This window comes from Melozone crissalis, unplaced genomic scaffold (assembly GCF_028551555.1).
Source record: "Melozone crissalis strain CALT ecotype California unplaced genomic scaffold, PUWL_Pcris_2 ptg000063l_1, whole genome shotgun sequence".
In the NCBI taxonomy this organism is placed as follows: Eukaryota; Metazoa; Chordata; class Aves; order Passeriformes; family Passerellidae; genus Melozone; species Melozone crissalis.
In genome coordinates, this window is record NW_026535841.1 from 7675139 (window position 1) to 7692698 (window position 17560).

The following is a 17560-nucleotide window of genomic DNA, read 5'->3' on the forward strand; positions in this document are numbered from 1 at the left end:
CTCCCCACAGAGAGCAGCAATTACACAGTCTTATGTCAACAGTAAATAAAAAACCAGTAATTGTCATACAGGAGTTGAAATACAGCCTGGAGTGAGAACTCTGTAGTGAAGTGCTGTATGAATATTACAAACTTTTATTGCCACAGGCTGGCCTTCTATCAGGCCCCTCTTGAAGAAGTGACCTGGGCTTGTCAACTCACACCCTTTGGAGCAGCTCCTTCAGCTTGCATGGCAAGGTAAGAGGGGGATTTAGTGTTTGTCAAAGGAAATTTTTGGAGCCTCAGAACAGCAAAACCAGATGATGATGTGCTACAAAGGATTGTTCAGAGCCCAAGACCAGGCTACAGGACCTGGCCACTGCACAAAGAGCAGTCACAAAGGAGGGAGTCCACAACCAGGACTGCCAGGAGGTTCAGTTTTGAAACACCTACACATTACCCAGGAAAGTGTAAAAGGACAGGATATAAGCAAACTGTGTAATATAATTTTTTTCTTCTCAAGTTCTCCATTTCACATGAAAACAGGATTATCTTGCATGTGGGTGAATCTCCTTTCATTTATTCTCCATCAAAAGTCAAAGCTTTCCAAGCACCATCACACAGTTTGTTGCCATGGCAATGACCGTTTTGCCACAAATGGGCACCGATCTTCACAGGAAGAGACAGCAGGAGTGAATGAATCCTAAAATGAGTTAAAGTACTTGTTTTCATGTATTTTTTATTATTAATAATCCTTAAGAGAGAACAAATACTGCATACATAGCTCAAGTTCATAGCTCAAAAACTATTTTCAACCTCAGTTTCCCTGACACACACCCACCATCCAGTTTCAGCCACGCTCCAGTTAAAAAAGCAAGAGGAAAAAAAGTGTTTATTAAAAACACTTGATCTAATTAAATTCTAAATTCCTAATAACAATGAAAAGGCCACAAGCATCTGCCACTTCCCTTAAGCAGAAATAAGAGCCGCATATTCCCTTCTAAAAATATTTTATGCAGAAATACTGGAAAGCAGACGCATTTCATGGCACGTAGTGCCAGCTGCTCCACAGCAAGGAAGGGCTAAAAAAAAAACAAACGCAAACCCGTGCAAGCTCTTTTCTCAGCTGACTCCTCTCTCACAGGCACACTTCCACAGAGGCAGCCAAGGCTACTTTTGGCCATGACCTACTTTCCTGCGGCAGCGAGCGGCCCCAGCGCCCGCGCGCTCCGGTGTCAGCTGACGGCGCTGGCTCTGCGGGATCCCAAAGGGCAGCAGCCTCTATTGCCAGCCAGGCTGGGTGATGGACGAGCCACGGGGGTCAGTGGGGCACTGTGGCAGCTCCGGATGGAACACGCCCATTGTTCCCAATTAAATCATTCTCTGCCATGGCCGCCTGTCTCATGCAGATATGACCTACAATCCCCACGCAGCAATTAGTTACACTCGCTGAATCCCTTTGGTCTGGGGCTGCACGTTCTTCTTGCTAGTAAGGTTCTGACCATGCTGGATATGCACCAGCCCAAAAAGCAATCAGAAAGGGCTCAACTGATTCTCTATCCACACATGGGCAGGGTTGGTGACACGAGCACAGGCTGTGTTTAGCAAAGACACACCTTCCCACCCTACCAACAGCAACTGAGTAAGTGTTCAAATGTTCAGCACTTGGGGATTGGACCCCCTGAGCAGACACACTGAACAGCCTCTCTCAGGAACACACAAAAATCCAGGGAAGCTGGTATTGGGGTTCTGTGGTCAGGTTTTGGTAGTGGGGGGCTACAGGGGTGGCTTCTGTGAGAAGCTGCTGGAAGGTTCCACTGTGTTCAGCCAGCTGTAGGATGGACAATCAGAAATGGTGCTAAGGCAGCTGGGATAACCTATCCAGGAAGAACATCTCTCCTGGCCCTTATCTCAACCCATGAACCCCCAGTGACATTTTCTCTCCTCTGTCCAGTTGTGGAGGGCAGTGAGAGAGGGGCTCTGATAGTGCCTGGGGTCCAGCCAAGACCAACACACTACACAGGGAAAAATTAATGTGCCACATCTGAACTGGCTGATAACATGAGGTCAAAAATCATTCAGAGCTGGCATGGCCATTTGATGGTTTTTCATCCCACCAAAACAAGAAACACAGAGTTACCTCAAGCAGAAGAGAAAGCCAGAACAAATACTAATATTGAAATGCAGTGCTGCCTACCAAGTACCAAACTTAGCTTAGCAACAGCAAATGAATTTTGTATTACATTCCTTGTTCCTTTAAAAATGAGACCTGTTACATATAACTTTATATACAGCTTCCCATTTTAAGAAGCCCCCTTACAATTTTCCTTGCTATAAAATCTCCCAAAAAAAGTGGGGCATGAGTTCAATGAATAGTACTGGAATAACTCCATGTATAATGTTACTTATTTCAGATTTTGTAAATGGATTTAACATGATAAACGGCATTAGAAATCCTCAAGCCTACACATTAGGGTTTGCAACTGGAAACAGCAGCACTGTTTTAACAAAATAAGCCATCTATATGTATTTTAACAATCCATGAAAAATTTGGGGTCAGCAGCCAAGAGGCCAGAACAGTCTCACAATTCCAGGTATCATTTCTATGTTTAATTCAACAACAAAAATGCTCAATATTTATCACAGCTGCCTACCTAATGCTAAAAAGATACCCTCAATTCACATTCTTGGATGAAGGTGCTCTTTAACTGCAGTCTTCATGTACTGCTGAGCTAGATTGGAAATGGACACAGAAGATCCTTCATTACACACTTCTAGACCACTGTATTTACATATTTAAAAGTTAATTAAACTGACACCATATGGTCACCAAAGCCTTGTCCAGAGAACCATAAAGATATGCTTGATAACACACATGGTTCACAGATACCAGCAATAATGCTGCTCTATCAAAGAGCACATTAACAGAAATTACCATGAGAAAAAGACATGTAGCTGCACTGCAAGTTCAAGCCTGCAGTCCTAATGCAGTCAAAAGTCTACCAATCCAGAGATCCACAGCCAAATACAGCACAGTTCAAGGAAAATAAAGCTTTGCAGAAGCACCAAAAATCTAGTCTCCAATTTTAGTGAAAAACAGGCAAGTAAAGATCTGTGGGAAACCTCATGCTGCATCTCATTTAAGGCTAGAGCGCTTCACAGCTGCTAGTTTTTCAAGTGTCACAGTCACAAAATCCCATCCAATGTGCACACTTACACCAAAACACAGAGAAGGAAAAGGAGAGACCATCTGTTTAGTCTGTAAAACCTAGATGTAAATACTTTTTTGCTGTAAGGGACATAATGCATTAGAAATAATGGTAGACACGTTTATCTGCCTGTGCCCAGAGGTGAGTTACTGGATCAAGCACTGCCCATCACCACCAGAGTCAGCAAGGTGTGAAGGAGGAACAGCAGCTTGGCCAGTGACTCATGACACTGGAGGGATTTAAATGTCTTTTTTTGATAAAGCACTTGAACAGTAAGTAGAAGCAAATCTCATCTTCTTTGCCCTCACTGTTTCCCAAAGATACAGGGAATTGAAAAATAAATCCCCTTTTTAGGACAGATAAAGGCTAACTCTTAGTAGCGCTGGGTGCACTACTGTAAAACACACAAACAACTCTGGAAAAGAAAGAACCAGCTATCCATGTTTGTCAGCCACAAAGGAGAGAGGGAAAGTTTCAGAAAACCCAACAAAAGAAGGAGTCATCTGTCAGAACATAACTCAGGGGGATTTTCATCCCCTTGATCACCCCTGTGTTTTATGACCATTTCATTATGCCACGTGACTCTGCGGTCATTCCTCAGGGCAGAAACCATGTCCTCATATGTTTCTATCCAGGGGCCTTGAAAATTTATGGTCACTAGTTAAATATTAACTCAGTTAGACTGTTGACTAAAAGCTAATAATTTCTGAGGCCAATGAGGTAAGACGACACGGCTCAGTTGCTGCATATTGAAGAGTTCAGCTCGTTCAAAGTGGATTCTGGGCATTTGAGCAGCAGCCTGTGTCTGCTGCCCCAGACAAAAATGCACCTGGAGAGAGATGCTTAATGACAACAGTAACCACCCGTGTCTGAAAGGAGTCTGCTGCTGCCCACAGAAATACAGGCAGCAACATTTAACTGGAAACAACAAAACAAAGAAAAAAGGAAGAGTTACTGCTCATCCTGGCTAACTCTAACTTGTACCTGCTTTTGAAATGACCCAGGCTACCAAAAGAAAATGCAACAAATTCTCATTTTCTCAAAGCACCCTTCCTGTCTCAACACATACACACTGAAATGTTTTTTGGTTTTACACTATCATGTGTAATATATCAGATATTATCAAAGTACTTCAGGAAGAGATTAGAAAATATTCCCACCACTGTACCAGACATTCACACAGCATTTACTGTGTATGATTAAGATTAACTCTGTTCAAAGAAGATATATTAAAATTTAACAGATGTGGAGAAGAACCATGACCATGTAGGGTATGGAGAACTTAAAGGCATGAAGAACATCTGAGAGGAAAATACAAGTCTCAACAACAGAATGTCAAGAAAGCATTAAATTCTGCCGTGCGAAACACACAGCTGTAAACACTAACAGACAGAAGCACAATTCTGGCACCAACACAAACGAGACTAAGCTGATCAAACCCAAAATTTACAGAAGATATGTATCAGATGAAAAACCATCAGCAAAAACTCTCAGCAGCCATAGCAGGCAAAAAGCAAACACGGGTTCAAGACAGAGCACGCAGTCTGCAGAGCAGACTGAGAGAGGCAAAGACCTCAGACAGTCTCCCAGTTTTCTGTTCCTGGTCATTTCACTCCTCTTTCTGCAGCACATGAAAACCAAGATGGATTTGTCTGAATCATTTTTCAACAACAAAGCTTCCCTTGGCTTTATTTCTGTGAGCTTTGTTCTCTGTTCTGTAATAAGCTATTACTCACCCAGAACAAAACTGTATTTCCACCCCACACTGAAACTTTTCTTACAAATAAACAAGGAAAAAAACCTCATTTCAAATATATAGGGAAAACATGCTAAGTTAAATAAAAGGCAAAAAAAGGGGGCAATTGACATTTAAACTTCTGCAATATCTGAAGACCTGAGTTGCATCAGACACATTAAGAAATATACTTTGAATTTCAAAGCTGAAGATGTGTCGACTTCTTCTGACATGTATATGAAAAGAGTTCTCTAGAGAAAAATTAAAATTCTCATTTATACATCACTCACTTACATCCAAATGAGACCTGAAGTTACCAATCCACCTAAATGATCACTCATTTCCAAAGCCCCAAGGAGAAAACACAGCAGACTACTTGGATTTCAGGTGCTGTGCTCTGCTGTTGAGGAAAAAACAATGTGAGAGGGATATGACTCACTCCTGAGCTCTACATAATGAAAATTACCTCAACTGGTCAAACTATTTAGCTCTTAATTAGACAGTCCCAGACTCTAGATATGGAAAACTGATGTGGACACAGCCTGCCTGTGGAAGTCTCCACAGCATTTTCCTGCTGGTATTTTGTACCCAGACAAAAGATGAAAACGCTCAAATAAGCACAATCTCTTTGGAAACAGTAAATGAAGAAAACTTCTCAAGACAAAAAGATGAGAAAGAACAAGGATAATCTGATTCCTGCCTCAATGTGCCATTTTTAGATGATCATCAGAATCATGGGGTAACATTACCAGCAGGTTACAGAAAGGTCTCAACAAACACTCTGAAAATGCATCCCACTGCACATTATCTATGGCTATTGCATTCTCCTGACAGTGTACACTGCTACACTGCCCTGAAAGAGGGCACCTTCAAACCACAGGGTTTTGGCTAATGACATCCATTATTTGCTGCTCATTATCTAGAAACACACCTGGAACAACACAATTAAAGCAGCAATCTGCAGTAAATTACCTCACAGACCATATGAACTGAGTTAAAAGCCACTGTCACTGTTGATTTAGCCATTAGGGTCACGTGAAATTGGAACTTCTCCTCCCAGTTGAGGCCTGAGATTGGTTCCACTTGACTCAGGGTTGGATGAGTTTTGTCTGTGACTGTGATCTCCACACCTCTGACTCAGTCATGTGTGAAGCTCATCCAACCCACTTTCAGGAATCCATTCCTAAAACACAGGGACCCTGCACTGGTTATGTGACAGAGTTGGAAACCAATTTGTAGTGAAACAAAGTCCTGGCTAGAACTTAAACTGTAGTTTAGTACCTGTTCCTGCTTGGTATTTCCCACATTGCTCACACATTACAGTTTCTTTATTCAGAATATTGCAAAAGTAGAAAAAAATACCTAAGCCCTGTTTCTCATTATGTTCACTCCCCAGGTGAGGAAACAATTATCAATGTTTTCTATTTCTATCTCTATGCTTTCAAAATACAAACATGGTAAAAACACTTCTATGTTTAAGGAATTTCATCTTTGCTCCAATTTCTGCATCCTTTTAGACAGGATTTCCCTTACTTAGATAGCCAAAGACTTTTTAGTGCATTTAAAAAAAAACATTGCAAGGTTGTTTGTTCATTTTTAAAGTTTACTGTTTTTAACAAATCAAGTTTACTGTTTTTAACAAAGCAACAGTAAAAGAAGTAATTTTTTCATATCCTCTTCATTAAACCAGGTCAGCAACCTTCACTGCAAAACTGATTTCTATGGGATCTATGAAACTCACTGAAATCTACTTGATCAAATCGAAAAGAAATAATGATTTCAACAACAAAATGAAGTAACAATAGCCATCAGCATTTGGAAGATAAATTTACTTAAGGAATGTATTTGAGAATGCTTTTCCAAGTTTTGAAATAACAGATGTAGTTGCAATTTTTTTCTTTTGTGAGTAAGAAGTAATAGGTTTTGAAAGTGCCTGTAATTATCATGGCAAGCATCATCTTACCGACCTTACTTCAAACAAATGATTAAAAAAGGGCACTGTTTACATTCCTAGTGAGCAGGGCTGGAGGGAGGAGGTGCCCACTGCAGGCTGTCACTGCTGCAGGGCATTGCAGGTACAAGCTCTCTGGTGCTCCCAAAGCCTGGATCAGACAGGCTTGCTGCAGGAGCCAGGCACCTGTACTGCCACTATTTGATCATGTTAGTCATAATTTCACCCCAAGTCAGCTTTATTTGGTAAATACAGGATTAAAGGGTGTGGGAGAAAAATAGCAAATATTTATATTGTACACAGAGCAAAGCTCTGTGTCCAGCTCTCTCTTTTTAAAAGGCAGATGCCTCACTGGGAAAAGTCAGGGATTTTTAGCCTTCTGACTCCAAAGCTGGTTCTCATTTTCCATGTCAGTGGCTCTGCCTTCTATTACTTCATCATATGCACCAGACTCCTCTTTATGGTTATCTTCAGAGGCAGACCAAGAAAAAGGCTTTTCTAACATGTAGAAAACACTAATAAAAAATTTCCTTCTTAGCATAGTGAGAAGCTAAAACCTTGTGATGCTTAAGAAAATGCCCTCTCTGGCCTGCAGGTCTGGATCCCAACCTTGCACAAGACAGGGCACAACACAAATTCTGCTCTGCCTCATTCAGACCACAAAAGGGACTCTCAGTTTCATAAATCCACCACACAGCATCTTCAGGTCTCCCTAGGCCAGGCTAAATTAACTGGACTGAATCAAATTAACTGGCTTTCCAGTGTCCAAAAGAGTTAAATTCCCAGAGAAAAGGAGGAACCAGGGACAAAGACAGTAACTACTTCTGAGCCAAGGGAACAGAGATATTTGCCCAAGGTTACAGGGGCTGAAAGTACAGCCACAACAATCTGGCCTGCCCACGCACAGTCAAAATGTCACTGAACCAGAGTGGAAAAAATAGGTATTGACATCAGACACATTACAATGAACAGGAGGAAAAATAGCTCAGCCCACATAGAACATATCCATGCAACAAAGAAAACCAATTTTCCTTGATATTCTTGTCAAAAGGCATGCTGATCTGTCATCTGTTCATGCTTGAGATTCCAAGCAAGCAGACATGCTCTGGCCAATCTCACTCCTTGAAACAGGTACCCTGAGCCCAGCTGGCTGCCTCGTGTGGCCATGCTGGTCAGGCTGTCAGAACGTCACTACATGAAACCTCCTGGCAAGCCTGCAACTCTCTGCAAGCCCAAGAAGCCAAAGTGCTGCTGTCAGTAAAAAGGAATGAGCTAACTATCACTTTCCACTTTCTTTTATGCAATTTTAGTGTAAGGATAAGCCAGGGCAGTGTCCTGACAAAGCTGACAGAAAAAGTAAGTGAGACAATGCCAACTGACGGACTCTAGTTCAGCTGTGAGAAATGCACTGCCTCTTCCAAAATTATTGGTGTAGCAGTAAAACAAGCATTTTTTACCACAATGCATTGTTAAAAAGGGAGGAGGGGAATAAATCTAAAGTTATTTTCTAGAATAGCTCATGGTAAATTCTAGACAAAGGTCAACAGTGATTTGCATTGCAGCATTTCTTGAAAAACAAAGGCTGGTCCAATAGCTTAGGATTCAGAAGAGTCCTTGTAGATCAGTTCACAGACATCCAATTAATAAAAGACTAGCACAGTCCTACCCCCTGGAGCACAGCAGAGATAAATATCTTAATGACTGCAGGGCTCTCCAGTTCTCCACTGAGGGCTCCACTTCAGAAACAAGGCAGCTAGACAGAGCTAGTGAGTGCCAGGAGTGCACCATTAACCCCCATTTCCAAGCATCTATTGACTTCTCTAAAGCATCTGTCCTACAGCAAACCACAATTAGAGAAGTACAAGCCACAAAGGGTTTCATGACTATTTTTTACTTCAAGAAAAATAAAATGCAAAATTTCTCCAGAGCCTCATCACCAACCTGTGCAAAGTAACTCCATAAGTTAGTGTACACAACATGGCATTGCAGCTCATCTGGCTCAATTCCTTTCTAAATAAACCCAGAGTCCTGAGTTTCTCCCAGTCACCAATTCATTACAGAAGATACTTTCTGGTTTCCATGAACAAGCTGCACAGGGAACAGAGGGTGCATACACAGTGACAGATTCAACAAAGGACAGAACAGTCCAGAGCTGCACAAGCTCAATTCACTGACTTCCTCTGCTCCTACCCAGCACTCCTATCCCACTTCTGCCCAATGCCATCCTACTCTTCCAAAAAACTGAGATACCCCTCTGGGAAACAAAGTCTAAATCACAATCCTTCTTTCAACCCCACTCTTCAGCTTAGAGCTCCACAGAGATGAATTCAGCAGGGCTAAGTGCTGTTCTGTAGAAGAAGTGTCCCCTTTTTCTTCCATCTCATCTGGAACACGTTGGTCCTGTGGAGGAGAGAGCTGTACAGCACCAGCCCACCACAGAACAAGAGGGGGGAAGAAAGGGCGCCCCAGACAGTGACACAGAGCAAAAGGAAGAAGCACAAGTCTGGTAAACTAACAGGCCTCAAGGCCTGACTTCATTTAAGTATTTATGGTTCACCAAGTTTATTGTGCACAGTCTCCCTCTCTCCCCATCACACAACACAGTCAGGCACATTACACTTATTGCTTAGCATCTACTTGAACAATTTTAAACCACATCATGGTTCACAGTCTGCAATGAGCTGCTCTGAGTGAAAGAAACTGATCTGGCAACACCCCAAAACTCCCAACCAATGCAGAGAGCAGCAAGATGGTGAGAGGCTGGCAAAAATAAATGAAATAGCTGTAATTTCATTCCTTCTCAACACACACTGGCCTCTACATGTGTGAAGAAAGACCTTTAATCACCTCACCATTGCACAAACACACCTGAAGGAAGATAATCAGGCTGTTCATGTTTAGAGTTTGGAATGTTACACCTGTATTTGGCTTTTCCTCGTATCTGTGTGACGGGAAAATCTTTAATCAAGCACAAGATCTCTCAGAAGGAATCTCAGCCCAGAGACAGCGGCAAACCTCCCCAACCCCGGGCAAGGGCTGCCACCCAGTGCCTACAAAGGTAACTGCACGCACTGAAAGAGAGGAAACTTCAGTTGCTCAAGCAACAGATCCTGCTTAAAATTTTCCTCTGTGGCCTCATAAACAATGTACTTTACACATCAGAAAAAAGATAATTCGAACAGGGAAATATTTCCTGTACTTCATGTTTATTCAGTGTTTTACAATTTCATGCTGCTACAGACAGTAATCCCTTCATAATTATCATTTATGCAGAAAAAGGGGGGAGGAACCCACAAAGTGGGTGAACCATCCTGACAGAAGCTTTCTGAAATACACTGTCAGGACAACTCAGAAGATTTTGTAGTGCAGGCTTACCATTCATAATATCATCTATTAATCTACTTAAACTGCATGATGCCAAATATCCTTTGGGTTAGGAAACATTGCTGTAAATCTAATCCCAGAGGGAGAGGTGTGAGCCCCTTTCCCTGCAGGAACCAGAATTGTGCTTATATGAGACAGCAGGAGAGTTTTCCATCATGATCAGTCAGGCTTTCTGGGCAGCACCAGCATTAACAACAGTTTGTATTTCCCTCTGTACAGATGTTCATTATGCCACAGCTGGAAGGCAGGCAAGACACCCTGAGAGTTCACACAAATGAACCACTCACCTCTGCCCCATTTACAATCAGATCACAAAAAATAAAGAGAGGTAATGCTCTCCTTTCTTCCACACATCTTCAAAACTGCACTCCCATTCAACTTCATTTTGCTTTCACTGAGGCATTTTTGTTTCTCTAACACAATAAATAAAAAACTGAGCATAAAGAAAGCAAAGGCATGATGTGAATCCACCCATCATTACTTACTTCTCCTGTGATTGGATTGGTTCCATATTTCTTTATCCAAGGTACAATGCTCCTGAAAAGAGAAGGGATAAAGTAACTCATGACAAGCACCATCAGAAACCTCTACTGATGGTCATGACTGTTTTTGCCAACTTGCTAAGTCTAAATGATGATTACACAGCTGTAACACAAAAATAAAGCTAAGTACAGACAGGAACTTACAGGATGTCAAAGACTGTCCCATCTGGTGTGCAAACTGGGTACTCAAATGGCTGCAGAGACAAACTAGAAAAAAGAGAACACAGCCTTGTTAGCAAAACCAGGTGGAAATCATGATGTAACTGGCAATCACAAACAGCATCCCTAACAGGATCCCTAACCTCTCCTCCCATAGTCCTGGCAGCTCTGAGCTTACAGGTGTGGAAGGCAACGGCCTGAACTACCCAATCTACAGGGATTTCCAACTCACTTCTACCAACTCTCCTCCTGCACTCCTGCACTTCAAGCAGTAAACTCTAAATGGAAAAAACCAGCAGAAATATTTTTCAATCTACCTTAATCTCTATCTTAGCAAGATGAGTGACTGACCAAACATATTCTGAGCAGGGACAAGCAGATTTGAGCCCTGAGGACACAGATTTGGAAGGCTGGGACATACACAGTAATTGTTCTGCATTATTTCATCACTTGTGCATCCTTTCAGCCATCAGCTCCAACCTCTGCAAACACTGATCACAGGTCATGCAGACTCTGTTTCAGTTCTTATTCAACTTTTTCTTGCCACACTACTGCCACAGCAGGCACAAGGCAATGAAAGTAACTGCCTCAGAAGAACATGGCTTTAGTTCAGAGTCAATAGACTGATAAACAGGTGTGTCATTAAATAATGATAATGTAAATTTGTTGTCTTACCTGCAGTGATCAAATGATAAACGTCTAAAATTGGTTCGTGGAAGGTCTGTTTATGGAAAAAGAAAACCCACTCAACAAATTTTAATAAATACATGGTTTTATAGGTAATCAAGAAACATTTGAAAGTTACGTATTGCTACGTAGCCGGCGGTAAGTTACTGATGACAAGGATAAATACCCTAAAGCTTGCGAAACTGTAACTAACATTTCCGAACTGACACTACACTGCCGGAAAACCTTCAAAACAGAGCTGTGACAGTCGGACAGGGCTGAGTTTAAATGTGGTAATTAAAGCTCAGGCCCTGCCCCAGCAGCGGGCACAGTCCCGGTGAGGGCTGGGACGCTGATCCGGCACAGACGCGGCCGTTCCGAGCACCAGAGGGCTGAGGGCTCGGGGCCCGGGCTCTGAGGGAGCGGCTCGGGGCTCTGAGGGAGCGGCCCGCCCCCCTTACCCTTACCCGCTTTCTTGCCGCCGTAGAACTGCGTGTACTCGGCGCACGTGATGTACCTGCGAGACAGGAGGGTCACTGAGCACAGCACAGCCACGGCCCCGCACAGCCCGGCCCCCCGCGCTCTCCCCCGCACCCCCCACTCACATTTTGTCCTTCTGGTGCTGTCGCTTCCCCATGGCGGCGGCTCGGCCTGCCCGGCCCGCGCTGCGCCTCAGACCCGGCCGCGCCTTCCGCCGGGTGCGCCGGGGAACGGCCGCGGTGCGGAAACAGCGGCGGCGGCAGGCGCGTTCCGGGCCGTGGGAACAGGCCGGGATGGCCGGGGATGCTCAGCCTGAGACCTCAGGGCAGCTTTCCAGGGCTGCCGCTTCACTAAAACATGTTTTCTGGCCTGGAATTTAAAATCTTTGTGTTCCTGGTCTGTTGGGCAGCGACAGAAACTCCCAAGAAAAAATGGGTAAAAAAACCTACTTGGTGTCTTAATATGGATACAGCTTTTCACAAAAAAAGTATTTCAGTGTCTCTTCAAAGACTTAATGACAAAGAATTTACTGTCCCTTACGAATGGCATGACCAAGGCTGAACAGAGGATGAGCACAGCCCTGATCCCTTGCCTTTAGCAGGAGGACACCACCAGTTGTCCTGGAGCTTTCACTTATCAAACAAATCCATTCATGCTCCTTTTTTTCTTTCCTTGTTAAACCATCATCCTGGCACTGCCCACACGGAGCCACTGGAATGACATCCATGGAAGTGCACAGCCAGACTCCACTGACTGCACCAGGCTCCCAGAAAATGGTGTTCAACTCCTGTTTCAATGCCATCAGCTGGTTCTTGGCTGCATCCCTGAGCACATCCTGCTCAGCTTGCAGGGGGTTATACTAAATGATTTCTGAGAGTCCAAGATTCCATGTTGTTATGGTTCTGTTCTGAGGAACAGAATACTTGCTCCCACCACTGTAGTCTAATTGGCAACAGCACACAAATGATTTACAACATTACAACTGGTTCCCTTTGGCCACGGCAGCACAACTATGCTTTGTCCTGGCTGAGGGGAAGGTTATTGCTTGTTAGATGTTTAGGGAAGAAACTGCCCTTTTACAAGGGTTTAAATACACTTAATCATTATGATTCTCTTACTCAAAAACATTTCAAAGCAAGGCACTGAGGCGCATCTAAACAGCAGGGCCTGCAAAGAACCAACACCTTCACTTGCTCCTGTCCCAGCACCAAGTACACTCTGGGAAAAGAAAACAACCTGATTTGTTTCCAGTGGAATTCCAAAAGCACTCCACAAGGAACATACAGCCATAACTGCAGAAAGCTCCCTCCTTGCTGCAGCGCAGGCACTCTGCTCAGTGTGAGGGAGCCTGCTGGCTCTGCCTGACAGGATGAGCACTCCCTGAGAGGATGAGCACTCCCACAGCTCCTGCTCCCTCAGTTGAGATGGGCTCCAGGGGCAAACACTGGAGCTGTCCACAGACATCATCAGCACTTGTCTGATCGTGCTTTCTGAGGAAAGATCATCCAGACAAAATTATTTATTTCCAGACACATTACTGTGATTCAGACTGTGTTGACATTTCTGGACATGCCTGTGCTCTTTGCAATAATTCAAGACCATGTTTTTGCTTTTTGTTTTTTTTTTAAACCAATGCAATGTTCTTTTATTTTGTACTTACAAAAAGAGCCACCCCATTGTATCCCTCCCCCTCCCCCCAAATGCCTTTTACAAACATTGAAAAATTAAAAACCTGATGATGACATGTTAATTTGGTAGAATTACTTTGAAACATAGCCTTTGTAATTAAACTCCTACAAGATGACTTTGTAGTGATAGCCTGATTATTGGCCAAATAAAATTCCATATTACAAGTTAGCAAATTCTAGTACAAAAATAGTCCATGTGTTAGAACAGCCTCTTATTATTATTATATTCACAGGAAAGAGTCTATTGGCTGCATAATACCTTAATATTTATGAAATTTCTTTTTACGTGGCTCATTCATCTAATTTAATATAGTGTTGAGCCTCAATAAATCCTCAGGCAAAAAACCCCAAACAGGGTTAAATATGCTGTTCAGTGTACTCTGAAGTACTGTGCTTTTCACAGGACATCCAAGAAACCGCACAAACAGTTCTCAGCTAGTTTTAATATTAAATGAGATCCAGATCCAAAAGGATCCCCCTGAAGTACATATCCATGACTTTCCATAGAAACAGAGGTCACAGCTTCAATGGTCAAGTTTCACTGGGGAAACTGTCGAGCTCCTGCACTCATCATTTCCAGGAATCCAGGGACCTCTGTGGCACAGCCCTTCTTCAGGACTGTCCCCGCTGGCCGGGCTCTCGCTCCTCTCTCGTCTCTGTAACGCTGTTCAGCAGTTTCACTGGGACCAGGCCCCGCAGGGAAAATCTGGGGACATACTACTTGTCTCTCAAGATGTCCAGCTGCTCTTGATACTCTGTGAAAAGCCTCTGGAAGCGGAGGTTCTGTCCAATAACAGGAAGAAGCTCTTTCAATAGTTCTCTCTTCCGTAAACCCTGCACAGAAAACACAAAAGCATCCTCAGAATCCATTATTTGTTATTATTAACATGTTCCATGGAGTTCTCTAAGATTCATGCCCTTTTTCCTGCCTAGAGAGAGCTGTGCATTTTATGTTCTCACTCTGCTTCCATGACTCCCAGAATAAAAATTGTCTTTACATTTACACACTCATGAAGCTGGAGGAGCCTCTGCAGCTCCAGACTCCAGGCTGTATTCTGAGAGGGAAGATGTCTTCAGCATGTGCCTGTTTCAAAGCTGCTGTCTCAACATGTGGAGAGTTGAACATGCAACTCTCCTTCATCTGTGTGACAGTGAAGACAGCACCAGAGCTGGCACTGGGGCAACAAGCATTTGCCTATGGTTTCACATGGAATAAATCTCAGTGCCATGGGAGAAAGCCTGCTTATGTGATCAGAGCAGAGTGTGGAAAGGATAATACTCTGTAATTTTTATGGGAAACTCTTCCTTGTTCTTCATTAAACTATTATCAGGACTTACCATAACTGTTGATTCCCACTGACTTCCAGCTGAGTAATGGACTGGACCCAGTAAATCCTTGCATAATTCTCGCAAACGATATTCAAACCCTGGAGATAGTCAGAAATAAAATGATATTTGACAGTGTTTCACTACATATAACCACTCCACAATGTAGCAGACAACATTCAGAAAAGAATTACAAGTATCTGGAATAAAATAAAGCTCAAAACATTGATTTCAGAAAGTTACACGATTATTCTTATAGCAACTCTTTGGACATATAATTTTTAGAGCTCTGAAGGGTCTTATTTAAGGTTCTCAAAACCAAACCCACTACTAAAGATGAATCTACAACAGGGAGAAAAACTGAAGTCTGAAGTAATTACTCCAGCTTGTTTTAAGAGCTGCCCTGATCTGAACCTCACTCTCCCCTCCCACACAAACATACCAGCTTTTTAAAAACCAAAACACCTTTAATAAAACCACACACAGTTTCTGGGCCTCCTTTATTTACCCAAAAATCAGAGGGGGGAATTCCCTTGCAGGAAACAAAGTCTATTCAAGTCTAGCTTGCCAATCAACATACACTAGATCAAGTATTTTACTGGATTAGAATTCGGTAGATGTTGAAATAATCATAAGAATAAAGGGTCAATAATAGGATGTGCAATTTTCAAAGTTCAGCAGCTCTAGAAAATTAGTGAAGCAGCAATACACTTCTGGCAAAGCACAGTTTTTGTGACATCCATCCATCCATCCATGGCAGCAACATCTGGAGGTGCCAGAGGAACCCAGTGCATGCAGCAGAGGTTCTCAGTGAAGGCTTTTAAAAGTACAACCATCTCTTTATTGTAGGACCCAAGAATAATATTTTAATTTCAACTGGGGAAGGACAGAGAGAACCACATGCAGTTCAACAAGCTCTCTTGTTAAATAAGGTAAAGGTGAAAAGGCAAGAATTAATGAGTTTGATTTTAATTCTGCCAACACCTATTAGGTGGTGTAACGTGAACCATTTCATTTCCCTCTGTGCAGAATGATTATGCAAGGTGAGGAGTAAGGCTGAATTAATACAAGGGGAACTACTAAATTATGAATGTAGACAGGCAGAGATACAACAGAGATCTTTAGAATCCAAAAAGTATAAAGTCAGTTAGTTAGCCTTATTTAACATAACAGCATAGAGATAAAGTATATTTAAATATAAAACAGACACAAGGAACTTTTCTTGTGTATTTCTTCTCTCAGAGAATTTAACACGTGGAACTCACCAGTACAGGCAGTTGAAATTTTAGATTGTGAAAAAAAAAATGAAGTGCAAACAACACAAGCAAATTCTCTGCAATTTTATGTGCTCAGGTACAAAGTCTCAGAGACTGAGCAACCCCTCCACCTCACATCAGGCAGCAATTGTTAGCTGGCTGAGGAGGGTTCTGCATTTTACAAAGTACTCCTCGTGGTTTCCCTGAAACATCTGTAGGTGCTGCCAGATAATACCTAGGATGTGCCTGCCAGACCACTGGGCTGTTTCACAATGCAACTGCCATTCCTGCAGTCTGCAGATGGCACTGCTTCCCCAGACAGTCTGTCCCCAGTCACTGTGTCCAAACAGGACTCCCGAGGACTCAGCACTGCAGCAGGAAATGCAATTTGTTTTGGTTTTAAGCAAACCCAAGTCCAGAAGCCAAGTGCTAAAAGGAGGATGTTAAGGGCAATCACACACATACATGACATGAACAGAGTGTTTCTCAGAGCTGCAGAGAAGCACCAGAGCCTGGCAGGTCTCACCTTCATTAACTAGGTACCGTGCATAGATAAGGAGCCAGTGGTGATATTCGTGACTGGATTGTAAAATAAGTGCTGCTGCTATCTGGTTCTCCAGGTATGCAAGTGTTGTTTCTTGTTGCACTAAATGAGGCATGGAGAACAATCTTGCAGCTTGCCTTCCTGAACTGCAAAAGCAAAAAGATTAATGTGCCATAAAATCAGATACAAGTTTAAGGATTATGTCTTTTTGCAGCACTAGCTATACTGCACCAATCTTCCAGAGGCACACAAGACATAAAAAATTTCTTGCATACAAACACGTTGTCATTAGAAATCTAATTTGAAATTCTAATTCTAGTTATTAGATATATAATTCTAGTTATTAGAATTTTTTTTCAAAAAGGGAATTTTTCATTCTGTTATTCTCTCTCTCTCTCTCAAAAACAGTATTGATTGTTTATATTTCAAATGCTTTTCACAATGAACTCCCCTTCCCTTCATGAGAACAGTAATAAAATCATACAACACTACACAGTTTCTCTCCAGAAAAAAATTAAACTTGAATGTGAAGGGCAGAAATAGCAAAGAAATCTGCCAGGGAAATTGAATTCAAATCCAAGGGAGGATGGGCTATAAAGCTACCTACAGGAATCTGCTCTGGCTCACACAATTCCTTGGTGA

General features: G+C 42.6%; 2 protein-coding genes across 5 annotated transcripts in view; both read right to left on the reverse strand.

Annotated features, from left to right (window-relative positions):
• Positions 1-12312, reverse strand: part of PPIL2 (peptidylprolyl isomerase like 2) — a 68302-nt gene extending 55990 nt beyond the window's left edge. For both annotated transcript variants that reach the window (XM_054288975.1, XM_054288974.1), the window contains exons 1-5: positions 12230-12312; positions 12092-12141; positions 11634-11679; positions 10944-11006; positions 10743-10794 (exon numbers count right to left, since the gene is read on the reverse strand). In XM_054288975.1, the coding sequence (XP_054144950.1) occupies positions 10743-10794; positions 10944-11006; positions 11634-11679; positions 12092-12141; positions 12230-12261 (243 nt within the window). In that variant the 5' untranslated portion in view covers positions 12262-12312. The remainder of the gene's footprint in view (positions 1-10742; positions 10795-10943; positions 11007-11633; positions 11680-12091; positions 12142-12229) is intronic.
• A 1430-nt stretch (positions 12313-13742) lies between these two features.
• Positions 13743-17560, reverse strand: part of LOC128945262 (protein HIRA) — a 32136-nt gene continuing 28318 nt past the window's right edge. For all 3 annotated transcript variants that reach the window (XM_054288973.1, XM_054288971.1, XM_054288972.1), the window contains 3 exons: positions 16901-17064; positions 15131-15219; positions 13743-14626 (listed from right to left, as the gene is read on the reverse strand). In XM_054288973.1, coding sequence (XP_054144948.1) covers positions 14510-14626; positions 15131-15219; positions 16901-17064 — 370 coding nt within the window. In that variant the 3' untranslated portion in view covers positions 13743-14509. The remainder of the gene's footprint in view (positions 14627-15130; positions 15220-16900; positions 17065-17560) is intronic.